Here is a 27,367-nt window from a genome sequence, read left to right as displayed (position 1 = left end):
AAAAAACTCTTCCTGGGTGTTTCTTTTTGTTGTTTTTTTTTTAACCCTAAATTGTCAACAATTGTAACTGTTGATTTGTAGTGAACTCTTCTAGCATGATCCACAAAAATAAGCACAGGTATCTAGAACTGCTCTTTCCTGGACAGAGTCAGAAACGCTCGTGCAGGAAGACTCAAGGTAAGTGAGTGATAGGAGAATTAAACAGCTCTGAGTCATTTGCTCAAAGAAACATCCCAATTACCCCACGACTGAGAGCAACAGAAGCTAACACCTCATGTTCATAACTAGTCTCCACGTATGCTCAGAGAAAAAAAAATAGCTATTTTAACTGAAGATAGTTTTGCAACCTCTTCACAGCCGAGGGCTTTCATTTCACACTCCTTCCACTGATCACACTTGTCATAAGACATTGTCTAATTTAGAGCACACAATGACATCAGTTTCTAAACTGTATATTCCATTAAACTTGATATCAATCATATGATGAGCAATGAAAACTTCTGGAAAACTATTTTTTGGGCAAGGCAAAAGCTTTGGGACTAAGAAGAGTAATTAGACCTTACTGCAGGCATTTTGGGGACTGTTTGATGGATGACTTCTGTGATGCTTCAGTAGCATCTCTGAAGCATACGAATTTATGTACTTTCATGCATTACACCCAGCTTGCTGAAGTTCTTATTTTGTATCATTCCTTCTTCGGGCTTTTAAAAGATGACCTTCTACCTATCTAGTTTATTTCAATTTGTCTGAAGCCAAATCCCACTTTTCCAAGGGCTCTCCCAGAAGATGAGTCCACTACTAAGGGAAAGTGAATCTCTGTAATCTGGCAAGCCAGCTGTGGAACAATGAGCCTTTTCATGAGGAGGTTTCACTTACATGGGGTGAAAAAATATCAAAAATATTCTTCTGACATTTACCTAGGCATTGGTAGTCTGTAAGAAGATCACCTATTTCCATCCAGTCCAGAGCTGCTCCAGAGCTATCGACGCAGAAGGTCTTCTTAGTGTCAGGATCTTGTTGGGAAGGTCTATACTGGCCATCTTCATCACACTGCAAACCTTGCTCATTGCTTTGACAGTATGTGATACCTGTTATAAGTAAAGAAACAAAGAAAAAAAGGTACCTTGATAATGCTGTTACTGGGTTTCAAAGAATGGTTCAGGTTGGAAGGGACCTTCGAAGTTCATCTGGTCCAACCCTCCTGCTTAAGCAGAACCATCTAGAGCCAGTTACCCAGGACCATGACGAGATGGCTATCGAACATCACCAAGGTTAGAGACCTCACAACATCCCTGGCCAATCTGTGCCAGTGTTCAGTCAGCATCATAATAAAAAAGTGTTTCCTGATGTTCAAAGGAAACCTCCTGTGTTTTGGTTTGTGCCCATCACCTCTGGTCCAGTCAATGCAGCAGGACAATGTTTCAATACTGTAGGGCAAAAGTGCTCCAAGTGCAGCAGAGACTTAAATGAAAATTAATCTGTAATTTGCACAGTGTTTCATGCTCTGAAACATGGTATTCTTACTGCTTTGTTTTTGCTGCAATTCATGTTCCAAGCATTTTTAGGATTCTCTGCCATGGATCAGAACTCATTTATACTAAGTACTGTAAAGCAAAAAAGTATAGAGAAGGACAGGTTTGTTCAGTGCCTGCTGCAATGGATCCATAAAATGTTATGAATCACAGCACAAGAGCCATCATATGCATTTGTTACACCCCCTACCTTTGTTTTATTCTCCTTTTCAGTGAAAAAGAAAAGGCCCTCACACTGCGTTATTAAACAATGAAGAACTTTGATTTTAATTACAAACATTTTCCCAACTACCTTACAGTTTTAATGATTTAGAAATATTTAGAAATCAGGTCTCTGGGCTCCACAAAGACAGAAATCTGGAAATTTGACTAACATCGAAGGCAGCAATAGCAGGTGGACTGAGCCTGGCAGGTTAACCACCTTGATGTCCTCCTCCTGAGATGCTACTGAAGCAAGTCAGGTTTATCTATGTATTATATAAAGTAACCAGCAGACTCCAGTCTGACATACCAAAATGTGCCAACATCAGCATTGTTTAAATTCAGTGCACTGAGAAAGGAGGAAGGGAAGGGAAGGGAAGGGAAGGGAAGGGAAGGGAAGGGAAGGGAAGGGAAGGGAAGGGAAGGGAAGGGAAGGGAAGGGAAGGGAAGGGAAGGGAAGGGAAGGGAAGGGAAGGGAAGGGAAGGGAAGGGAAGGGAAGGGAAGAAAGATTTAGGTTGAAACAGAACAAAGCAGTCCCTATACTCACCAACACTCCCACAAAACTCATTTTCACTACTCATTTTAACTTTTTTATCCATGAGCTAATGTTACAGGAAAAAAAAAGAATTTGGACTTAATAAGTGTTTTTCTTTATGGAACTCTGTGCAAGAATAAGCCATTTAAACTGACTACACCAACTTTAGTGAACATATTGATACCTGCTTTGTGAGAAGTATTTGCAGTGGAAAATGCTGCACAAAGACAAGATTACTCCAGAGTTCATGAAAGAGTCAATAAATGAACCATGTAAGATGTTTCTCACTGATACTGAATGTCCAGATAAAATTTCTGAGTACAATGAACACGTCTTAAGGAACCACAACATCCTGGATGAGACTGACCACTCAGTTCTCACGCGTTTTTGGTCAAAATACCAGACAGTTTGTTCTGCCTTTGTAAAAAGTCTTTGAATGTATGCAGAAGAGATCATAGCCATCCAAAAAACCCCAGAGGGAGAATCTTTTTATTTTTTTAAATTTACAGATGAAAAAAAAAAAATCCATTAGTTATTTGAAGACAGAATACAAAGCATAAGGGAAAAAATGAGTTCAACTTACAGTGTTCAGCACTGAATGCTCCATAGGAGTTGGTAGTTTTGCCCACAGGACACTTGATACAGGAGGAACGTCCTGTCTGATGCTGATAGTAGCCAATAGGGCAGGGAACGCATTCATCATTCTGGAAATGACTGCCCGGAGGACAAACAACTGCAAAGAGAACAACTACCTTATTACCCTTTTGGAATCCAAGCAGTTCAGGCATTTGCATACATATATGTGGGTCTATATATATATTTCATGCTGGTAGACATGCCATAGGCTTCAAGCTCTTAATATATGTATTTCTAAGTGGAATAACACAGGTGAACACTCCTTAAATGTTCATTAAATACACCAATGACTGGAATATAGACAGTGAATTTTTTTTTTTCTCCGATCACCCTAAAAATATTCTTGAATTAGTGAATATCAAGCTCTTTGGAAATACCAAGTCCAGGTCTGATTTCCATATGTCAAATCCATTTGTAATAAGATAATGCATTTTGTGGATAGGTTCTGAAAGAAAAGGTACATGAGGTAGAAACAGAGTAACTTCAAACACTACAGACAGAAACAGAAAGGTTTCTAGGAGCAGAAATTCCAAAAACATCATACAGAAACCCACCACATGGTAAGACTTTCATTCAGAACTCCTGGTAAAGAAATTTTTGGTAAGCGCTTCCATATTAAACAGTAATGGCTGGATTAAAAGTCACTAGTTGTGCACATGACAACACAAAAACAAAACAAAAATATAGTCTATATATATATCATTTTCAGAACAATCTGGAGTAATATTTACAGTTGATGTGTTCTATATTACAAACAAAACTCTCTGTGTTCTGGGAGGTCATGAAATATTGTCTTTCCCTCTAGATCATTCGAATGAGCATTAAAGCAGAAGAGTCGCAGACACATTTCCAGGACAATATCTTTACTTGTTATTTCACAGCTGCTTTCCAGATGTAGATTTCCTTCAAAACACTATCAAATGTATATTTTGGGACTTTGACAAGGTGTAAAACTTCATTTCTGTTCTTTCCCTATGTCTTGACAGCAGTTTAAGCTTGTATGAGAGAGAAACAGTAATGGAAAATTGGCCATCCCCACTACATATGATGAATTACTGTTCTGGCCAACACACGGGAAAGTAAAGGAATATAACTTATAGGAACACCTAAATTATAACAGACTAAAATAACAACTAGAATAAACATGACCATATCTTCCTTCATCTGCTGTAAATGGTCCATTGGGAAGGTCTAGGATGAGACAACTGTGAAGCTGAAATTTTCCTGCTAAGTACATATCAAGGCATTTACTCTCGGTATAACACATATCTAAAATCAATTACAGAACCAAAAATTCCTGGATCAGACAGAATTCTCCTTTCTCAAGTACATTATTTAATACACAAGAGTGCCTGATAGATTTTAAAGACATTTTCCAACACATGCAAAAAGGATCATGCTCATTACAAATGAACAACAGTAGAAGTTGAAATGAAATGAGTAATCCATGCCTAAATTGAAGACAAAATGCAAAGGGAGAATAATAAAGCAATTAAAGTTTAAAAAAGAGCAAATTAAGCTTCTCAAAGCATTCTCCTCTTTTTGTAGTTTTAGTCACGATGTGAAAGTAACACCTGTGTCTTCTATCACATTTTAAGCAAATAAAATCACTTTTTTTCACACATTAGATCAAAAAAAGGGGACAAAGAACAGAAAACAATGGTGGTGCAGAGACGTTTGATTCTAGAAGTCAGACAAACCATCATATTGTACTTTCAAGCTTTAACATTCACGCATTTTAACAACATAAGAAACTAGAGAACAGCTTTGAGTCAAAATCTCAGAGCTAAATGTTAGCACTAGGCCCAAACTTTGTATCCCTAAAACAGGCAAAAAACAAAATAAAATGTGAAAATAAAATTAATCCCCAAATTTAATCCCTTGCTCCTGCACATGAAATTTGTAACCTGGTCTCATTTCTAACTAGACTCGGACTTCTGTGTACCAGGGAAACAGCACGCTGAGCAGCGAATTCAAGACTAAAGAACAAGTCACTGGAGCACAGGGACACCACTCCTCACAGTATCCTCCTTTTACCTAAGACCAGATCTCTCTATGCTAAGATGCTTAAAAACTGTCACAACTGATCATGACCCAATGCTTGCACTGCTCTTTCTTCCTTCCAGGGATACTGGAAAACTTTGGGATATCAGATTTTTGATCTAGATTATTAGAAATGAAGACTTGAGCTGCCAGTTCAGCTATAAATCTTGCATTTTATTTTACATTTCAGTTATGCTCTGCTCAAAGCAACTCTAATAGAATTGCCAAGAATTTTAAATCATAAAAGGAACCAGCATAAAAACATAAAATAAATCAAAGATAATTCATAAACAGGCCTCAGGTTTTCTCTTGAAATAAACTGGAGGAGAGGGGTTGAGTTCATGAAGTTGCCTCCTGGACAGTTTCTAGCTGTCTTGTGACTCACACCTTAGCAAATAAAGTGTCTTTTGTCCTTTTAAACTTTAGCGAAAATAAAACTGTTACCTCAGACTCTTAAGGAATTATATTCATAAATACTTGTGGGGTAAAGTAACTCTGTGTAGGAGTCAGACAAAGAAAAATCGTCGCATAAGAAAAATTAACACAATGTTACCCATTTTACAGGCATGAAAACAGGAAACAAAGCTAAAATAGAAGAAACAGATTACTGTAAGGAAAATATATGACATGAAGAGGCAGGTTCATGCAAGCTGCTTGTTCCTAAATGAAAATATTAAGTTTATTGAGAACACCAGAAAGCTGCCGCTACTAAGACCTGTCCATGCTTCCTGAAGCAAGGGGAAATGTCATGCACAGTGAAAAACAAGCAAATATATAAGATCAGGATCTGAAATGACAATTCGTATTTCAACAACAAAGTGGAACAGGAAGGGGAAGAGAATAAAAAAATAATCCTTGTCACTCTCACACAACTTTTATTTCTGTAATCACAGGTGATACTTCTTGCTACTAGTCCCTATTATTAGTAAAGAAACAGACCCAGACAGGATAAATGACCAGAATATATCAATAATTCAAAATAAAAGTAAACATATGTATATATCTTGGAGGAACCAAAAGCAGAATTTCTAAATCCCCTTTTTAGAATAGAATACACAGTCGTACTACACAAACCAGTGTCCAGCAGCCTGTATACTCTGACATCTTAGAATACAAAATCTCTGCCAAAAGCTGGAGCAGAAACTCTCTCCTTCCCACATCTCCATGGTATGTCTGTTTTACTGAGTGACTTTTTCTACAGCTAGCTGGTTTAAATATGTATGAACTAACTTAAAAGGTGAATTAATTCACTGCTTCCTAGAGGCCTTTATCCCTGTCAGGAAATATTTGGCAGAAAGATCCAATTCTCTGAAAGTTCTTCTGCTCTCAGTGATGGACTCTACTTAATAAATAATACCCTTAATCAGTACAACAGTACATCTTGTTAAGTAACTGCAAGTGCTACAGACTCCAGATTCTCAGTAGGAATTAATCTTTTTTTCTGCATGATGCATATAAATAAGCAAAATCTGAAGTGTTTTGGACTGTGGAGATGAACTGAAATTGCAGTCAATTTACCCTTAAAGGTCCAAGCTGGAAACTGCAGCAGTTCAGAACTGATTCATCACTTGATTACCTTAAAGCCCTTGCCCAGGCATAAGGAAGCTCTCCCAACATAAAGAGAATGACCATACCAAGTAGGGAGCTAGATGTTTTCATGTAGTTTGGTTTGCTCTCAGAATCTCTAACTTAAGCTGCGTAGTGTTGAAGTTTTCCCATCTGAAAATATTCCCCATATTGGAAAACTTATCCAATAGCTGTTACTGTTGATCTTAGAGAATTTTTTTACAATGAGAGTGGAAAAGTACTGGCCCAGGTTGTCCAGAGAGGTGGTGGATGCCCCATCCCCGGAGACATCCCAGGCCAGGCTGGACGGGGCTCTGAGCAACCTGATCTGGGTGAAGATGACCCTGCTCATTGCAGGGGGTTGGACTAGATGCCCTTTGAAGGTCCCTTCCAACCCAAACTATTCTATGATTATACCTAGAAGTGGTACATCCCTTCTCTGTTCTCCAAAAAAAAAGCTTGATATAGTGAATACATCCCAAACTGACTTAAGTAAGACACAGACTCACTGAGGCAAACTAGGCCAACAAGAACGACGAGGGTTGCACTGTAGGGGGGCTGATGTTGCCAAAAACACAAGAGGGGCTGTTCAGGCAAAGACTCTTTGGCAGCATGAGCTGGTACCCAGGAGTGGCAGGCACAGCCACAGGGGTCCGTCAAAAGGCGAGTTTGGCAGAAGTGCAATCAGGTCTGAGTGTTGGCCATCACCAAGGAAGCTTCCATATGAGCTGGCTGGACTTGGCCCAGGAATTTACAGTCTCAGGACTTCTGTCATTTCTGCATCTAGGTTTCTATTCAGAATAATGTATCATCATCTGAAGCACTAGCTACATTACCTTTGTGAAATCTTATTAAGGATCATATACACTACAGAAAGACCTTCTAATACCAGACAGATCTAAAAAAATCTCCAAAAATGTTTGTAAAACCTACTGTGTCAGCGGCATGATGCCTATTTCCAAATCAAAGCACTAATTCTCATCTCTCCTCAGATTTGTCATTCACATTGGTGTTTCACATCTTTCACATATTAACCATAAACACAAGTTCACTGATGATTTTCAAACTTCAACTTCACACTGATTCCTAGGAAGGGAAAGCTAAACTGAGACATACCACATCCTTGAGAATTTGGGGCTACTTTCCCAGGAGATGAAGTTCTTCGAAACCCGTTTCTACATCCTAGCTGCACAGTCGGAGACAGATCAAACTCTTCATCCCGGGGGAAATCAATGACAGAATCTGCTAGGAATTGCTTGGAGTCCAAATGCAGCAGAAAATGACCATCCTCAATCTCTTTCATAAATGCTCCAATAAGGTTTTCTCCAACAATTGCATTTTCTAAAGGGGAAAAAACACAACAAAACAGAATGAAAGATACTCTGAATATGGGAATTGATAACCACACAGAGACTGATGAACTTTACGTTAAAAACATGGGCAGATACAGAAACACAACCATGTTAGCAAACAGCAGAAAATAATAAATCTGGACAGTGTCTGTCAGATTAAAGTTCTAATCTCAGTATACGTAGAGGGTGCTAAAGAAACGAGGAAAAAAAAGAAGCATGTTCAAAAACTAAAGCATCAGAGAACAAAATTTGAATTCTGAATTACAGAAATCCAGCAGATGAAAACCAGGATTATCTGACGTTCAGATTTAATTTATTCCTATTTTTTCAACGGGTGTCATTGGCATATTTTCCAGCATTTTGTTGATTTGTTTTTGATGGTCAGCATCTGTAGCAATATAATAATCACCTTCCATCACACTACTGATACTCAATGTACCCACCTATGCAACAGTCATGCTCTTTACAATTGCTGAAGCTGGTGCCTAAAGGTGGAAAACAGTGAATATCTTTCCTATTCTCTATATTCTTAGTTGCCCAGATAGCTTCCCTCTTGACGATTTGTGCAAGGACAATTTTCAGTGCTAGATCAAGAGTGTATTCCCCAGGCCGGCTGGACCAAAAGTACTACAAGAACAGTGTTCTCAACAGATTTTGTTTGCTATCACATTCTGTTCAGCCCTGCAGGCTTTATGGCACTGAATGAAATGTTGGTGTGGTTTACTACTTTAAATTTGCAAGACAAGGACCTCCTGTAGGTACAGGTGATGGGCAACCCAGTAACCCAGCAAATGGGAAGTCCTGCACTCTATAACTTTGAGTTTTGCAAGTACACCAACAACACTGGATGTTGAATTTCCACGGGGAGGATGTTATATACATAAGGAAAGCATGAAGAATGTTACAGCTCACACGCTATATAAAGATTATTTATTTTGTGACTGATGTGTCCAAGGTATATACCTGAGGGTACCACTGCCTTCTCATGTGGTGAGTTTCCCAACTTTGCACTGGAGCCCTGGGCTGGGTTCTCAGTTGTGTGAGGAAAGAATTTTACAGCCAGGTACAAGGCTTGTAAACATGCAAAAAAGCCTTGCAATGCTTTTTCTGAAGGATCATCCTAGACCTTCGATACTGAAAGTGTAGGTGCCCTTTTCTGTCAGAACGTTGCTCTGTAGCTGATTGCTGTTGTGTAGATGTTGCTTCTCCCTTTGGAGAAGAGGGACATGAGATTTTTACGCTTATGAGCCACAGTGAACAGACTTTGCACTAAAGCTGACAGCTGTGTCTTCATGTTCTCAGTGCTCTGTTTCCTCCAGCTTTGAGCTGCTTATCCTTCTGCTGCACTGACACATACTATAATCAACAAAACAGCACTTAGTTTTGTTCAACTCCAGGCCAAAATGATACTTAGCTCATGAGGAAGCAATTGGAGATCACCACATAACCAACATCATTTTGCAAATGTTTTGCCAGAAATTGTCTCATAATTGAAAGCAGGAATAAGCAGATTATCCTTTTATTCACACAAATATCCTTCTGAATTGTCTAGTAACTAGATGTATCAGAATTAAAAACAACCTTGAAATGACAACTGGAGGCAATTCACATATGGAAAAGAAGCAAACAGTCAAATCAGTAAGAACTCACTCAGGTTTGTTGTGTTTCCTTTAGTCTAAAATGTCTCCCCGTGTTGAAAATTCTTAACATTATCACTAAATGTGACCCTCCTACGACCACACTAAATATCCATGCATATATAGTATCCTTTACATTCAGAGTATATAAATGAGTGTTTAACTGTAGTATACATGTTCATGCACTGCAAATAGACAAGTATGTTCTGGAACATCTCAACAGACAACAATTCAGTGCCCGACAAACGCACCAGCCACAGATTCACTGGTAACATCTTACACAAGCTGCCTTGGTCCAGCCCTTCCAGCGAGGCTGGCCAGCTTGGGGCCACGCTTCCCTGCTGACATGGGACCAAGTTTCTGGTCCAAGATGAGCTTCCTGGGACCTTCAGCATGCTCTACAGCATGGCAGATACAGTAGTGCTTCCCTCGTTTTCCTCCTGTTTTTCTGCATGATTTTGGCAGTTCAGGCTACTGCACATCTCATGCATCATTTGATTTACTGGAAGTTTTTACTAAACATTTCTCCAAGGCCTGGTATATGTTTAGGGACTTAGACTTCTCAGGGGACAATACATCTTTTCATATACAGAAATATCCTACAAATTGCTACGTTTTGTGTTATGTAATGGGAAGAAATCTGATTTAAGATTTGCTTTTGTTGAATGAAACAGTAATTTCAATAGGAAAGGGATCATACCATTACCTAGAGTTTATATTGGCCAAATGAGAAAGTGAGAGAAAAGAGAAAAAAAACCCATTTTGTTGTTGTTCTTTTGTTTTAAGAAAATACAAAGCTCAAAGATACAGCTTAAAATACAGTTTGCATGGTTCAGGGATTGATTTGCTCCATTCTCACTGATGGGGGCTGTTTAGTATGTGCTCATCTACCAAAAGCCCATTTTTATAACCTCTAGTATTTTTTGCCTGTTGAACAGAAAAGATAAAAACTGCTGGAAGTATTCCTCAATATTTTAGAGCTGATGTCTAAGCTACAAAGCCAAATGGCATAAGATCCTTCAAGAAGGGATTTGCACAGCCTCAGTTTTCAGTACATGAAAATATCTGCAAGAAAAGAAAAGCAATCAAGCATTCACGAGTGATTTAGTTTTGAGGCTCTCCATTGGGAACATGTGCACACTGCACTTCTGGTTTGCAATTTTTTTCTCAGCTATTTCACAGAAGGAAAAAGAAAACCAAGACTTCTCATTGACCTGTAAAGAAGCTAGGAGAAGTAAAAAGCTATTTTAGTGATGTCGATTTTCAAATCAGAGAGCCAATTTGCACCTCAATCAGAAAGATGTGAAGCTGTTTGTAGAAGGCAATGGAAATTGATGGTGTCAAGAGGATAGAGAAACCAGGTTCTGCTTTGCCTCATCTGAAACCATCCAGTCATTCCCTGAAAAGCAATTTTAGTACTACTGGGAAACTACAGTGTGGAGAGTGTAAAAAATGTAATGTCCTCAAAGTGGAACACTTTTAAAAGTAAAGTTTAGTATAAAATCAAACACACTTCTACTTTGATCCACCTTCTGCAAACTGCTTGAATATTTATGTTTTGCTTATAATTTGGAGCAACTGAATGGACGTAAACATAAATAGACTGTAAAGCCAGGAACCACACGACAACTGCAGCTGTTGTCTGTGACCTGAACACTTTTGGATTCGGTTTTGATCAGGCAAAAAGTGCTGTAGGGCACACATCTCCCAGTCCCAAAGTCAGAGGGAAGGACAACTGCAGCCCGAGTTATTTATTTTTGGTGCTGGAAAAACCACTGCAAAGCAATAAAACTGGAGAAAAGGTGGCACAGAAGGCATTTGACTTTGGGGTATGTCTTTTATGTCTTTTATTTTAAAGGGAAACACTGACTGTTTTGAAAGAAGTCATTTACATCATCCCTAATTCACTCGGAGAGCAGAGTAGAGATCTGCAAGTCCATGGTCCCTGCATAATTGCTCTAGGACTTTCAAGGTAAGGGTCATTCTTTACTGTCAAGTGTAGCAAATTAAAAAAAAAAAAAAAAAAACGGGGGGAGGGGGGGCAAAAAAAATAAAAAAAAATCTTGGAAGAACTTAGCTGTATTTTTCACAGTGTGTGAATTGTGTTTCTCTGAGTCCAGCCAATAAGGAACACAATCTTTTCCACCACTGAGGACCTCCCTAAAGGAAATGAACATCTAGGGCTGTTCAGCTCATGTCCGATAAAGTAATTTTCAATCTCAGTTAGGGAAGCTGAGACACTCCTATCTGAAAGAAACTTTCAATCATAGCTCCTTTCCACTGTGCAGTCACAGCCTGAAAAGAGAAATATATCAACACCAAAAGCTCAAAAACACAACTCCAGCATTAGAACAGTGAACATCTACAGTACCTTGTTAGTGCTTCCTAAGAGCAGACACAGGGAAGCAAAACAATCAAAAGCGAAGCAGGCTTAATTCACAGAAATATCATAGAAAAAAAACCAACCCAAAACCCACCAAAACCAAAACTTACCAATATCATGTAAGTCAGGGAGCGAAGTTGCTGGGATGTTTTCCAGCTGAGTCCTCCACGTGACATTCACCCCCAGCCGATTCACACTCAGGCATTCGACATAGACAGTGGAATCATCACAGACAGAAACTGAGCCGGTATTTCCAAACGCATTTACCTCAAATTCAAAATGAAATGAAACCACCATTAGTCAACCTGAGAACTTTCTAGTTCCTCTATTCATTTGCACCATTCTATGCTCAAAGGAAACATTTTCAAAGGGTCTGTAAAAACAAAGTTAGTAGTAAGAGGTAATTTTAGGAGGTCTTTTACTCATTTTAAGAAAAATCAAAGGGTTCTCTTCCATAAAAATATATTTTTAATAAATGTTGGACTGATGTGATATAACTTCTATGGTTACAATTAATCTGATCTGCTGATGTGGGGTCAGTGAGACTAAAGATCCTATTTTCCCAGCCTTCCATATGAGAGTGTTGCCAATCCTAACAGATTTCATGGCATTTTCTGCTCTTCTATCTCTCTTGAACAGGCAAAAAAAAAAAAAAAAACAAACCCACAACACACCAAACAAAAAACCCCAGCAACAATAGAGAATAAGGAATTGAAATTACCTGGAGGTGACATAAACCACGAGCCTTCAACTCATCCAAAATGAATATCTGGAATGCCTGAAGTAATCCAGAATAGTCAGAACTACAAGTCTTCTCAGGAGGTAGCAGCAGTTGAAAGTGTGTTTGAGCTTGGACTGTCTGAAATAATTGGAGCTCTAAAAATTAAGTAGAAAGGGCATTTAATAGCCTCACTATTTAATGTAGAAACTGAGTTTCAAAGTTACTTTTAGAAAATATAACATTGATTTGGGATTTTGATCTTGCATCTATAACATCTCCCCGTTTCTAAGTGAGAGCAATGGAGTTGTTTGTAGTAAATAATAAGTAGCAAGACACATGCTTGATAAATACATATGTTGTGCATTAGATAAAAAAAAAAGATGATATGGTTATAATAAAAAGATATTTTACACTGGAAAACTAACTCACAGAAGGATAAGGAACAATCTGCATCATTAATGATGATTTTTTATAAGCCTTCACAGAATTCCCAGGAGAATTAGAATTCCCAGAGAACTAGATGAAAGCTGATGTTTTGCCAATACTTAGAAAAGAAACAGGAAGACAGGAATTATTGACCTGTCAAATTCTGCATCTCTTAGACACAGTGATGAAAGAACTTCTGTTAAAAAAGGGATTGAACGGTTAAAGCAATTAATACTATATTCAAATGTACCTTCAGAAACATAGCTTGTCAAATTAACTGTTTTAAACATGGGTATTGGACTAGATGATCTTTCAAGGTCCCTTCCAATCCCTAACATTCTGTGATTCTGTAAATTTGATTGCATAATAATGACGTTGACATGGAGATTTACGAAGGCCTTCCAACTTTCTGATAGCAAACCAAAGTGGCACAAATAATACAAATTTATGAGAAATCCATCAGATATCCATCCAAGCTCATCAGTCACAAAATTAAAATCTATTTAAGCCAGTTTTTAGCCAGAAAAAAATGTGCAAATTTCTTCTCTGCACCGGAGTTACACTATCCCAGGCTTCACAGAAGGTTTATTATCTCAGATTCAGCACAGCGGTGATGAATGCCACCTCCAAACAGAGCTGGCTCTTATCCCACCAGCCTGGAGAAGCAGCAGAGCTCTCCCTCAGGGCCTGTTGTGATAGGACAAGGGGTGATAGTTTTAAACTAAAGGAGGGGAGATTCAGACTAGACATGACGATGAAATTTTTTACAATGAGGGTGGTAAAATACTGGCCCAGGTTGCCCAGAGAGGTGGTGGATGTGCCATCCCTGGAGACATCCCAGGCCAGGCTGGACGGGGCTCTGAGCAACCTGATCTGGGTGAAGATGTCCCTGCTTATGGCAGGGGGGTTGGACTAGATGACCTTTGAAGGCCCCTTCCAACCCAAACTGTTCTATGAATCTATAATTCTACGATTGACCTCCTCTACAGACCCTTGCTGCACCACCTACAAGTGTCACTGATGGAACACAATTCCCTGTACCTCACACCCAAAACAGGGGTGGGAAAGCCTGGGAAGCATCCAAGGAGAACCGTGGGAGGGACCAGAGGACACAAAAACCTGCTTCTTCCTGCAAGGCACAAAGTCCTCTACCTGTTTAGTTTATCAGAGAGTAGTTAAGAGATGACTTAAGCACAATCTCTAAGTGTACACATAAGGATCTGGAAGTAAGGTTTTTTTAGAGCGTGGGTAATTATCCATTGGAACAAATTACTAACTGTCATGGTAAATTCTTCTTTATCATGAAATTTATTCAATTACCTTCAGATATATTGGGAATTTCTTCTCTCTCCTTAAAACTATGCTCTATTTCAAACACATATTACTGTGGGAAGTCCTGAGCTTGCATTAAACAGCAGCTTGTATCAGATTGTGACTCACTCTCCTCTGTCCTTACAAAGTTACTCAACTGCCATCAGGTAAACATGAAGTTACTTCATGACATGCTACAAAACCCTAGCAAACATGATTACAGACAGGCAAAAATCTCAGTCTGAAATTTAAAGTTTAAAATAATTTACATTTGGAATAAAAGACCTGGGGTACAACTTGAATGTGTCAATCCAGCAGTTAACAGAATGGGCTTAACCCAATTTGCATTTTGCAAAGTTAAGCATTGCTACAAATTGCTATCAGAATGTACCTCTATTTGAAATAACTGAAAAGGCCAACATTAATATCCAATTACATGACCTCTGAATTATACAACTGATTCTTCCAAAATTTAAAGTGCTGTTTTTTTCTTGAAAGAAAAATGGTTTGAAAAACACCACCAGTCAGCCAAAGACAACAATAATCCTAAAGAACAGACTTCTGCAAAAAGATGCAGCAGTAACAGTGACTTGATTATGCAAATAAACAGTCAAGCTCTGCCAAACTCAAACATCTGGCACTCATCTGTTCTTCCAGGACTAAGTGGTTCCAACAGAACCACTTGATGGTGCCAGCATCTTTTAACTTGCAAAGAAAATCTGCATATAGATTGAATAACTATTTATAGCTATACTATTACAGAAAAGCGGGACTGTTTCTGGCATAGCAACCAGCCAAGAGGCAAAGATGAAGATGGCAGAAGACAGGGCTAATCTCCTACACTTAATTTAGCAACTCCCATATAACTGTTGTGTCCTATTATCATCATTCACACAGTAGCTTCATGATGAAAGTGCATTTTTGTACATCTATTTACATTGCTCTGTGCCCTTCCCATCCCGCAGCGGTTCAGACGTACTCTGGCAGGCCTGATAAAGTGGGGCGGCTGAGACCCATCGACGTTGCTGCACATCACACCGAAACGACGTGCTGGAAGAGGAGCTGTAGAAGCCCTGGCGACACACCAGCCAGCACTGCTGAACGCTTGAAGCTTGCCCAGAAACGTTTTCACAAAATACAGCTCCGTTGAGAACAGATGAGGCACCGAATGGCAGAGCACACTGCGGACCTTTGGGCACATAAGAAAGGGGATATATTAGTGGCAAACTATGAAGCATTTCTAGTAAAAAGTCCACATAACCTTCGTACCAACAGAGAAAACCTGGAAAGCATCCTGTGCATTTCCCGCTCATCTCAACTTGGATCTGGTTCAATGTCAGCATGGTTCAGTTTACTAAAGCTGGTGAAAAGACACATATTGACTTTGATGGGTAATGCAATGGGTCCAGAAAGCTACGTGCGTGGTTTATAAGAACAGATAAGTTTAGAACTTTCATGAATAAATTTGAGCAGGAAATGAGAAGGAGGTTTCCAACCATCAGCAGAACAAGCCTTTACAAAAGATGTCCAGTGGAAATCACCAGGTCCAAAAAAACGATCTCAATTCTCTTTAGGGTCACGTTAGAAAACTTTAAGATCAGGAGCTCATGACTACGGTGTCTTCAACAGCACCAGGATATTTCTGGTGACCCAGCAGGTCCTTAACAGTAGTATACAGCTTTGGAGTTGGTGCACAAAGTTTACCCCATCAACTCACTCTACATCAGTACAGTTATTTCAACCCTGCTAGCCCTCTGTAACAGACTGTTATAGCAGACAAACTACAATGATAAGTAATTCTTACTAATCAGTACAAACCAACTGCTTCACTTGATATTAGCCAAATCTCAACCTAGTAATAATTAAACACTTATGAGTTCTGGAGCTACAAAACATAGGAAGAAAAACAACTTCCTCACTGAGAAATAAATATGAAGGTAGAGATGTTCTCATATAGTACAATGCACTTGGCTGGTGTATATATACATCATTTTCCAAATACCAATGCTCAGATCAGTCCCAACCTTCCTAGTCACTGGAGAAAGGCAAACATTGCTGGTGCTTCATCCTGAGCAGCCTTTCTCTCCCCTTCTGATAGAGATACGGAGATTAATTCCTTAACTTAGCAGCCACTTCAGTAAAAGCTTAAAACATTGCAGGATGAATCTGGGATCCAGTGTGCACAGGACATCCTTGTTTCACAACCCTGAGAATTTCAATGCCAAAATAAAAGACGTTCATATTTGTCTCTCTGAATTGCCAAATGTATTTTTTTCCAAGTCTCCTCTACAGCATCTTTTCTGCAATAACTCTGTATACGGGGCCACTATATCCCTCCTCTTCACTCACTGACACTGTATCCAGTCTCTTTTTCAGTGAAGGTGGAAACGTGGCATCTTTGCTTAACAAATTTTTAATAAACTTCCTGAGATTTTAGGACCAAAAGATATCAATGTAAAAGAGACAGTAACACTTATCCTGACCGATGTAGACTACTACACAAACACAGAATCGTTTTCATTTGGAAAGACCTTTAAGATCATTGAGTCCACCATTATATGTAAATTAATCTCTCTTTATATAAAGTATATTAAAAACAGTGTGTGCTCTCTTTATTGCTCTAACACATTTCTATAGTCAGCAAGTTAAATTCATTCTCAGCTATATGCTGCTACACTCTTTGGCTATCAGTTCCAATGAGAGCTGGTGTGCGTACCAGGGAAATACTCAGCCCCCAAAACGTGAGAGATGGATGGTTTCTTGCTGTGGTTCACAGGTTTCGGTTCACAGTCAGTAAATTTATCCCTCTATATATGTCATCCAATTTGCTATCATTATCAAGCCTGCACCTTTTTGTCATTCTTCTATTTCTGCCCCACTTTCTCGGTCCTGTAAGTGAATCAGAATGCAGTCGAAGACTGACACTTCTTTCATTGGTGTTTCTAGCGATTTCTATAAGGAAATCACCTTCTCTGGAAGACTTTCTCTCTCCACTCAGAGCTGTGGAATGCGGGGATGATGATGGCAGCTGTGTTGAGGACTGCTAGGATACTTGGCATCATCTCTATGGTGCACGTCAACTAGAAAAAGCTGAATTCTACCTCTGATGGAAATGATTAAGCTAATGAAAACCTCATTCCATGCACTGGGCACTGTGAAGTTATTACTCACTGTTTATGGCTATCTGTTCTGATGTTGGAGGAGTTTATCGTATTTTTCCACCACAACAGCTTCTTTTGCTGATAGACAAGATCTCCAAGATAGTGAGATAGAACTCCCTTCCCTTTTTCCTGAACAATTATTAATATTAGTCATACCCAGTACTAGGCTGGAAAGACTGAGGGGAAAAATAACTTTTGCTTCTTTATTCTTACACAATAACTAAGTTGTTTAGCATAAAAAATTCCATTGTTAGTTCAAAATCCAGGAAAATCATTAAAGATTATTTCAATGGTATTTCTATGCAGAAAATAACAAAAAGCTTTCAGTAAAGCCAGGTTTCCACTATATTTCTAAAGTAGTTCTCTCAGCGCAATCTTTTAAAAAAGAAAGGTCATTAATCATTCAGTCACTATTTCCTCTAGCAAAAGTACAGCATTACATGATCCCAAGAAATATCAGATGTGAATGCAAAATGTAAAATCATATTAGGGGCATAGTTTGGGGTACACCAACACCTCTTTAGAACATATTCCATAAATTCCCTTGGAATTTAGGGGGAAATGTAGAAAATGAGATTTCATGGAGAGAAGATATCAAGGACTTAACATTTACAACTAGTTCTGACTTTTCTCTGGACTACTAGAAATGTTTCCACTTTTCCCTGTTCACCTTCAGAGTCTATGGGAAAGTCAATCCAAACCACTGAGTCTCACACTGAGTTCCTACAGCCGGTCCAAACAAAATAAAATCACTCAGCCCCATGTACCACAGAGATACTAGCCCGTAACTAGCCCTCAGTACTCCTGTGCTGTCTTGCCTAAGACATGGACCTGTTGGAGAGGGCCTGGAGGAGGCCACCAAGATGATCAGAGGGCTGGAACAGCTCTGCTGTGAGGCTGAGACAGTTGGGGTTGTTCAGCCTGGAGAAGAGAAGGTTCTGGGGAGACCTTATTGCAGTCTTTCAGTGCTTAAAAGGGGCCTATAAGAAAGACAGAGCCAGACTCTTTAGCAGGGCGCGTTACAACAGGACAAGGAGTGATGGTTTGAAAGCAAAGGAGGGGAGATTCAGGCTAGACATGAGGAAGAAATTTTTTACAATGAGGGTGGTGAAACACTGGCACAGGTCGACCAGAGAAGTGGTGGATACCCCATCCCTGCAGACATCCCAGGCCAGGCTGGACGGGGCTCTGAGCAACCTGATCTGGGTGAAAATGTCCCTGTTCATTGCAGGGGAGTTGGACTAGGTGACCTTTGAAGGTCCCTTCCAACCCAAACTGTTCTATGATTCTATAACCTGAAAGCAGGATGGCAGCAGCTCTGTACTTGTTAGACTGATCAGCTCTGCTTCTCTGAAGAGCCAGAAACTTGTATTGGACTCCTATGCTGATATGGCTACACCACCCCAGCTCTGGAGCTAATCTCTTTAGAGCTCATCTCCACAGAACTCCACACTGCATGGGGCAGATACAACCCTGGGGTCTCCTTGTGGCTTCTTGTGAAATCCCATCCACATAGCTGTCTATCGGTACAAGAGAGGTCAAAGAAAATCATGTTGATGGTAGTTTCCAAGTTGGCTGAGGATCTATCTAATTTATTATGTCTTACAGCCAGTTGGGCTGACACAATCAGGTATTTGGTTGGTGAGCATGTGTTGCTTTTTATTCAGCAGAATCACAAAAAGGAAACAGAAGCAACTTCTTATCATGTGGTCTCATTTTCCTAAGTCTACCAACAGCTGTCATTTAAAAAAAAAAAGAGAGAGAAGAGAAAGATCTACGGAAACAGTAGTGTCCTGTAGGTACTAGCTGAAGGTTTTCTTTTTTACATCTCTAGTTTGCACTAATCATTACACTTTGGAGAATAGCCTTGTAGAAAGTTTAATTTGCTTTGCTCCACTTCAGTTATGGGAGATGTATAAAGGCCCTTGCAAATTAAATTTATCCAAATTTCTCCTATTTGGACATCTCACTGGAAACAAGTGAATTCCAGTGCTTCACAGCTCCGGTCATGCAGGAAATACTCTGTGAATAGGTAGTGTTTTGGCACATCCTTTTCACAACTCTGGTCACAAGCCAAGAGTAGGAATGGCAGAAACATACATTTTTCAAATTTTATTTCAGCCAGTTGAATGGCTTTTAAACCCAGAGCTAGCTCAGACTGGAACAGGTTCAAATTTGCAGCAGGCTGTCCAGATTGACTTTTTAGCTAAGTTAAATAGCTCACCTACTTTGATTTAACCAAGTTTATGAATAAGGAAAAGTCAAAGATCCATTCCCTTCTCCTTTCACCCTGACAAATCACTTGAAGAAAGCCCAGGTAGGTCTGAAACCTGTGGTAACACAAAAATAATCATAGCACTTGCGCAAAACTCTCTGTAAAAGTCTGGACAAAAAAAGCTTAAATACAATTAAATACTGGAAAAAATTAGGATCTAAGTCAAGTTCCAGACCTGGACTTGCTCAGAAGCAATATGACTCAAGCAGGAACTCACTTGTGCACGCAGGTCTTCCCCCGCTTACTCGTGTCCCCGGCACCTCTTCTCCGTTGTCAAAGACACACCAGCAGTTCTCTTGATCCTGGCTGCACTGCACGGGTGAGAACGTCCCACCGTCCCCTTCACATTGTGGGATGTAGCCTTTGCCAGCTTCCCGTAAACTGGTTTTAGACTTCAGCATATTACAGAAACTAGGACCTTGAAACAGAGAAATTCATTGCAAGAACTGAAGACAACAAGCTGATCATCTGCAGAAATGAACTATACTAATGTACAGAATTGTCCTGAAGACTTTAATAGCAGTGTTTTCAGCCTGTGTTATTAGAAGGAATAAATGCAGTGATCATGAAATCATAAATAATTTGAAGCAGTATAGAAATGGGAAATTCTACTTCCACTAGAAAAAACACATTTTTTTCTAAAGATTAAAGTGCAAGTTATATGGGATTGCATGAATAAAATAGTTGAAAAAATACTGATATTTATTTTTCATTTATATCTCTTTTTTTCCCATGGGTTTGATAGTGTATTATTTAGATGCTGATATTTTAAATTAAAAAAAATAAGAATTTTTGAGCAATATCATTTTAAATGCAATAATATGCTTATTTACATTTTTAAATAGTCAAAATGTCCCAGTTTTATACCTTCAAAACTGGAAAGAAAACCCAACCATGAAGCAGCAATATTTATGGTCTCCCATAAACAAACAAAACAGGGACATGAGCGTGTGGAACCACACAAGAAGATCCAAAAAGTTCAATCTGAGTCTGAGACAAAGTTAGTTCTTACTGATTCTGTTCACCTGTGTCAGAGTAAGCTTGTAAACCTGTGTCACAAACAATTACACAATTACTACCTCAGTGAATGTGCAGGTACTTATCCCCCATCAGGCCTGTTCATGGACTTCTATCATTAGCCCATACATAAGAAAAAGAAAGCAGACTTGCTGAGTCAGATGAAAGTACTATCTAATCACTATCCTCTCCTGAGTAATTATCTCCTGTTACTGATATTGTGACAGGAGGCTTGCCTGAAGCCAGCAGAGTATTCTCCCAAATTTTCTATGGGAGACGGTGGGCAGAAAATCACTAAGGAACTGAAGAAACGGGGAGCAGAACTGGAGGCTCTTGGGCTGGCTGTACCGCTCAAAAGAGCAGAGCCCGTGCACAGGCTCCAGCAGGGCATCTCAGTTCCTACGAGCAAGGATTCTTCAACTTTTTGAATCTAGCATCTCCTACGATACTTCAACAGTTACTCTGTCTTTATCTGAAGACAATAAAAGGGTATTATAGATCTAATTGCATTCCACGGAGCAGGTGAGGACCATGTAAAATGGTCTCACTGACTGCACGTGGCCCAGTGCCCACAGTTCAGGATTCACTGGCTTAGAAAACTCATCCATAAACCCTGAAAATTTTCTACAGTGGTAAGAAATGGAAGGCAAAAAAATGCACAGAAGCCTGTCCATCAGTTTGTCTAGGCTGATATCTTTCTGGTGTTACGAAAGTAAAGTACAACTATTTTCAGATACCCTTTCAACAATGATGTGCTTGTATCTACCATATCACTGAGGAATTAAACAGTAAGCTCCCCATGTTTTCACAGGTATCATTCTGAAAAGTGAAGCATATGTGCCACAGAGCATGAGATATTGCCACTGGTATCACAGGCTGTGGATAAAATGTCACTCACACTCAGGATTGCCATCCGAATCTTTGCTGCCACGCTGGAACACCTCTCCTGACACAGGATCTATGCACCAAGTATCTCTGTCGGATCTCTGTAGCATAGCGTATTCTCCTGTCTATGAAAAATCAATTACTTGTCATTGCAGAGCAATGTGTATTCATGTAGACATGACAGAATCCATATCCCAAAGCTTGGATAAAATATTTGATTATGTTTATATTTGTTCATTAATACAACATGCTAAAAAGAAACAAGAAATATTAAAATATCGTTTACCTAATTTAATACACAGAGCAGACTCTGAGAGAAGCAGTATGCAGAAGTGAAAGCCCATTGAGATGAAGTTCAGGTATAATCTTGGTTTAAAATGTCTGTTCCTTGACCATCTCAGGGCTCTATCCTGTTCACTGACATGTTTTGAGAGCATCATGGACTCTATTTTGGGTACCTTCATCCACCTCCCTCTCATCCTGACATTCTCCCACAGCTCAAGAAGAAAGAGTCCCCCAGATTCAGTCACTTAAGTTGTGCCTTTTAAACATAGCCCTGAAAAGGACCAGGCAGAGCCACCCTGTAGGAGGGAAGCAAAGGCAGGGACAGAGCTGCCTAGTCCCTGCTTTCATCTCAAAATTATGTAAATTCTACCTTATGCAAGGCAACATTGCCTGTTTGTTTCGTCTTATCTTTTTCTTTCAGGTTAATAGGAATGCACAGGGGATGCCTAAGGAGCATAGACTGGAACTGTACAGGGCTTTGCTTTGGTGTAAGCAAAAGCAGGGAGATTTTGTTTCTTCCTCCCTTGGTCATGTTAAATCACCTCAAGGCAGTAGGGGACGAAGAGATCAGCTGCAGAGGCATCCAGCTTTGAGCCACTCTGTCTCCAGCTGGAAATTAAGGCATTGGTTCGAGATTGCTGACATGATGTCCGGCCTGTAAGAGGGAAAACATCCATGCATGTTAAAATAAAACCTAATAAAACCTAAGCTAGAGAAAGGGGTATACCCCCAGCTCCTTCGCACATCTCCATTTGGCTCTGCTACCACCTAAGCAGGGTATTCTTGATTGGTGTTTGGTAACCACAGAATCACAGGATGGTTTAGGTTGGAAGGCACCTCTGGAGACATCTGGTTGGACATCTGGTCCAACCCCCATGCTCAAGAAGGGCCATCAACACTAGGGAGTCCATTCTCAAATTGTGAAAGTCAAAATCACACATAGTGAAATTAAATGAATTAGCAAAACAAGCACAAAATTCCTTTTTAATTTCTTGCAATGGTTAGAAACAAGCCTTGCTTCATGCATATCATACTAGAAATTTAAATAAATATTAAAATTTGTAAGAATAGGTGAAGACAAATATTTAGGAAGGAAAACCAACTGACAGTTGGGAAGTTCCGCTGAGCGTGAGACCAAGGAATCCATGACATAACGTCCTCTCTCATCCACACACCAGCAATGACCTGGTCAGGGAAGAAAAGCAGCTTTATTTTAGACATTGTACTGCAGTGTGCTTTGCCGCATACTGAGAAGAATTTAATCCTCAGCAGCGTTATAGAAAGTGGGCAGTAAATCTAAGTCACAGTTAACTCTGCTATCCAGAGATAAGCAGACCACATGTCAGAGCAGTGGTGAGAACAGAGATGGAGAAGTTCTGGTAGGACTCTTCCATTGCAGCTCTACCCTGTAGCGTATCATCTACTCCCAGCACTTTGGTATCATCCACAAACTTGTTGAGAGTGCACTCCAACTCATCATCCTCATCATTAACAAAAGCATTATGTATTATGCAAGACCAGCCCCTGAACTGACCCCCGAGGAACACTACTAGCAGTGAGCAATTGAACATTGAGTGGATTTTGAGCCCCAATAAGATGTCACTTGAGTCCTTCATTCAGTCAGTTTTCCAGCCATCTTGTAGATCACTTCACTTCTCTCCCATTTGGCTACAAGAATACAGGATTTCCATCTTTCTATGAGAATTCTGCTTAGTTTTTCTTTCCTCAGATAGCTCAGAGTACCTTGTTAGCAGAAATCTTGTTAGCTCACCTGTGCTCTCATAGCACTGAGCTGGCTCCCAGTTTCCCAGGCCATCACACTGTGGGATGTAAGGAAGAAATCCCAGCCGCATTGCTTCCCCAGCAGAACGTTTTGAAGTAAAGTGACTCCCCCAGTAGAAATGCAAGACTACAAAAGATAAGTAAAAGAAACATATTAGTGTCCAATCTAAGAAGAGATATTTTGAATGCATGTGTTTGTAAACACCTCATTGTTCCCTGCATTTTAGAAGGGAAAATAACAACTGCTGCAAGTATACTGAGGTTGGTAGGTGTCCAGATCTCATATATTCATGGTCTCATATGTATAAGACAACTGAAATCAGCTCTTGGGTTAGTAGGTTAATTACACTGATTAATGATATTTGCTGAGTTGCACTTCTTTTCCAGAGAAGTTGAATTTGACATAGAATACTCTTGCACATATCCTGGCCATTAAGGTGTCACCCCTCTTTCACCTACCTGACCATGCAGCCAGCTGGAGAGCGTAGTCATTGCCCAGCAACAGCCCCTCAGAGACCACCAGCTCCAACTCGTAGGGCCGAGCAGAACGTAGGAGGTCGTTGTCTGTGAGCTGTATTCCCTTTGCCATCAAGTAGCTTTCTCCAAAAGGGAAGTGGGAACTATTTGATGCCAGAATGAGCTGCTCTGCCTCCTCCAAAAATTTCATGACTTTCTGCTTAACACCTTCACATATACCAGGACCTGTAGAATCAGAAGGTATTTGAATGCCTTTTACCTAAATCCAATAAAGATTTGTATGTGAAAACTAGCTGGTCTTCTAATTAGCATCTTCTGTTTCCTTAAAATCATAGAATGTCCTGAGTTGGGAGGGACCCACAAGGATCATCGAGTCCAACTCCTGTCCCTGCACAGGACAACCCCACAGGTCACACCGTGTGTCTGAGGGTGCACTTGCTCCATTTTGAATTGCTTAACAAAGCAAGCAAACGAGACTCATCAATGCCTAGCTGTATAACCACGAGAGTCCGAGAGCACCAGGAATCACCCAAACATTCTCCAAGTCTTAGGCCAAAGGCCTGATGATTTCAAGCTACCTCCTTTTACAAATGGAGTTAATATGTCTCTACAGAGCTATCCCTCCTTCAATGCCACAAAAAAGTGTGAAAAAAGAGTGAGAAAGGAAACAGAAGTTACACCCCTTGGGTCCCAAGTGGCAGCTGACACTGTCCTCTCCACACACCTACTGATTCAGATATGGCAGTTCAACACACTGGACCATGAAAACCACTTCTCCATGAAAATAACTCTGCTAATCTGCTTTGTCCCCTTTATTCCACATTTGCCCACAGGACTGGCATCTCCAGCAGTCCTTGCTCATTTGGAAGTCTTGTCTCTTTCTTCCAGCTGGAAAATTACTATGATGTCATGAGAATGGTTTTAGTGACTACATCTATAATATCGGTCATTGGCTGAAGTAAACCCAAAGAGGGACCAACAGGTTTGTTGGAGATGTCTAGACAGAACTTACCAAACTTTAGTGCTGGCCTCACTCTTTTCCTGGGGATTTCTAGGGGATACCTGTTACTCTTGACTGCATAAGGAACAGTAAAAAAATTTCCTCTTGCCTCATTTTAAGGCATTCTTGAAAGTCAGTTACATCCCAATATAATCATGAATTTTCCATACAACTCTTCACACTGTTCCTAACTTCAAAGTGTCCTTTGTCATATGGATAAGTATCTTCTGCAAAAGTATTATATGTCTAAATTCTAAATTATAATATCTACACAAACTTGATATGGAACTTTAGTCCTCCTTATTCCTAAAGCTGAGAGACCACTTATTTACAAAAAATGAGTTAGCCCAGCTCTGGTGGTCAGTGACAATGACAGTATTGATGATTTTTGCACCAAGTCATTGTCTCCTGCCTCCCAGCACTTGAAAGGACTTTCCTCTTGTGGTATAAAAGCAAAGACCAGAAACACTGCTACTTATGTGTCAGAAAGCCTCTTACTTACATGCTGGAACCTGGTTCACTTCTGTCTTTGTTCCTTGCAGCTCTTCTCCTTTGCTGTCAACACACCAACAATCACGAAGTTCAAAGTGGCTTAATGGAGCACTGAAATCAGTGTACGGTCCTGGGTAATAGGTCAGTTGCTCATTCAGAAGCTGCCAGAATGTATATGGATCCAGTAAAATGTTCTCAGATGCGTAGGTCACGTTTCCTTCCAGCACTTCAGGTGGGAGATCAGTGAAGGAGGAATATGTGGTGAATGCTGGGAAGACATTCTGGTGCCCAGCCTCGTACAAAACTTTAATAAAAGCTGAAAAGCCTTTGGAAGATGCCTCTTTATATCCAGTTATGATGTTCAATAGATCAGCAATGGGCAGGGTTTTGCCTTCATTGTTCTCTGCAATCCACCTTTCGTACCATTCGAAGGCTTGCTCAGGAGGGCCACTGCACTGCACCTGCCTCCAGCCGCCCACAGCATCGCACTGCGGGACGTAAATGCTGGAGAGCTGGGACTGAGCACCTGGATCTGACAGCAGGACTTTCACAGCTTTTAGGAACTCCTGTCCAGCTCTTACTTGGCAAGCACTTGGGCCTGGGGAAAAGAAAAACATACACAGTACATCTTATGAACGCACTGAAGATATACAATACCCCCTGCCCCCCTAGTACTATTATTACCATTACTAAAACTTAGTCACTTGTCCCAAAACCAACAACAACATTTCTGGTCTGTTATTAAGAGGTCCGATGCTCTTAAGCTCCTTGGCTGAACCACAGTAAGATTCCTAAAGGCATGTGAGTGCTGAAAGATGCATATCAATACAGTTGTTAAAAAAATTTGAGCACATTAGGTGTATGTAGTTCTTACTGGGGGGATATGTGCTTGATGCTACTAACAAGGTATTTTCAGATGCATTTGATAATCTGGCTGTAACTTCTTATTCAGCCAATCCCTGCAAAAACAGCCACCTGAACAGTAGGATAATATCCATTTAATTTCCCCTTGGACCTAATCAGAAATTTCGGATTCTGTTGTCCTCTCTTCCTATTCTCTACCAAATATTGCAGCTGACTGTAAAAATACCATCACTCAAAATATTGGAGTGAGTTTGTGTTGGAAGCCTTTTCTGCCATCTCTAGAGTCAAATTTTATTTTGCCACCAAGCAGCTTTACAAACATAGCAAAACATAGGAGCTCATCTCCTTTTGAGTACCAGAGAATTATGAACCTGCTTATTTTTGATTGCACTACAGATTGGTTGCTAGATGTAAATCCCTTACCAATTCAGATCATTGTGATAAATTCCCCACTACTTCTGCAAACTGCTGTTCAAAAAAGCTCCTTCACTATGTACCATTATCATCTGCTGGATACTTTGCTATTCATTCCAAAATGAGAAGCAGGATATTCTGTTGTTCTGTTCTGCTTGTTGATGTGCTGGTTTCGGTTCACAGAAACTTGAAAGACAAATATCCCTAGCCTGTGTGTTTCCTTCTTCCTTCGTACTACAAGAAGGGCGGAAGAGGCACTTCATGGTCTATAAGCAAGCTGTAATGTCAAACTGATGTCTGACAAGTCATTTGTGACTCACTTTTCTGGCTTGACTGCGTGACCTTTATGAGAATCCTATTAGCCTTTGAAT

General features: G+C 39.9%; 1 protein-coding gene across 1 annotated transcript in view; it reads right to left on the bottom strand.

Annotated features, from left to right (window-relative positions):
• TG (thyroglobulin) overlaps nucleotides 1–27,367 on the bottom strand; it is a 159,400-nt gene that overhangs the window by 115,671 nt on the left and 16,362 nt on the right. The window contains exons 10-22 of the mRNA XM_065629003.1: nucleotides 25,729–26,316; nucleotides 24,209–24,451; nucleotides 23,739–23,876; nucleotides 23,075–23,152; nucleotides 22,510–22,622; nucleotides 21,696–21,807; nucleotides 19,998–20,198; nucleotides 15,324–15,533; nucleotides 12,608–12,762; nucleotides 11,997–12,153; nucleotides 7,631–7,855; nucleotides 2,853–3,002; nucleotides 918–1,088 (exon numbers count right to left, since the gene is read on the bottom strand). Coding sequence (XP_065485075.1) covers nucleotides 918–1,088; nucleotides 2,853–3,002; nucleotides 7,631–7,855; nucleotides 11,997–12,153; nucleotides 12,608–12,762; nucleotides 15,324–15,533; nucleotides 19,998–20,198; nucleotides 21,696–21,807; nucleotides 22,510–22,622; nucleotides 23,075–23,152; nucleotides 23,739–23,876; nucleotides 24,209–24,451; nucleotides 25,729–26,316 — 2,541 coding nt within the window. The remainder of the gene's footprint in view (nucleotides 1–917; nucleotides 1,089–2,852; nucleotides 3,003–7,630; nucleotides 7,856–11,996; nucleotides 12,154–12,607; nucleotides 12,763–15,323; nucleotides 15,534–19,997; nucleotides 20,199–21,695; nucleotides 21,808–22,509; nucleotides 22,623–23,074; nucleotides 23,153–23,738; nucleotides 23,877–24,208; nucleotides 24,452–25,728; nucleotides 26,317–27,367) is intronic.

This window comes from Caloenas nicobarica, chromosome 2 (assembly GCF_036013445.1).
Source record: "Caloenas nicobarica isolate bCalNic1 chromosome 2, bCalNic1.hap1, whole genome shotgun sequence".
Lineage (NCBI taxonomy): Eukaryota > Metazoa > Chordata > Aves > Columbiformes > Columbidae > Caloenas > Caloenas nicobarica.
Note: the sequence above shows the minus strand (reverse complement) of the source record. Positions and strands in the feature narration are given on the sequence as shown.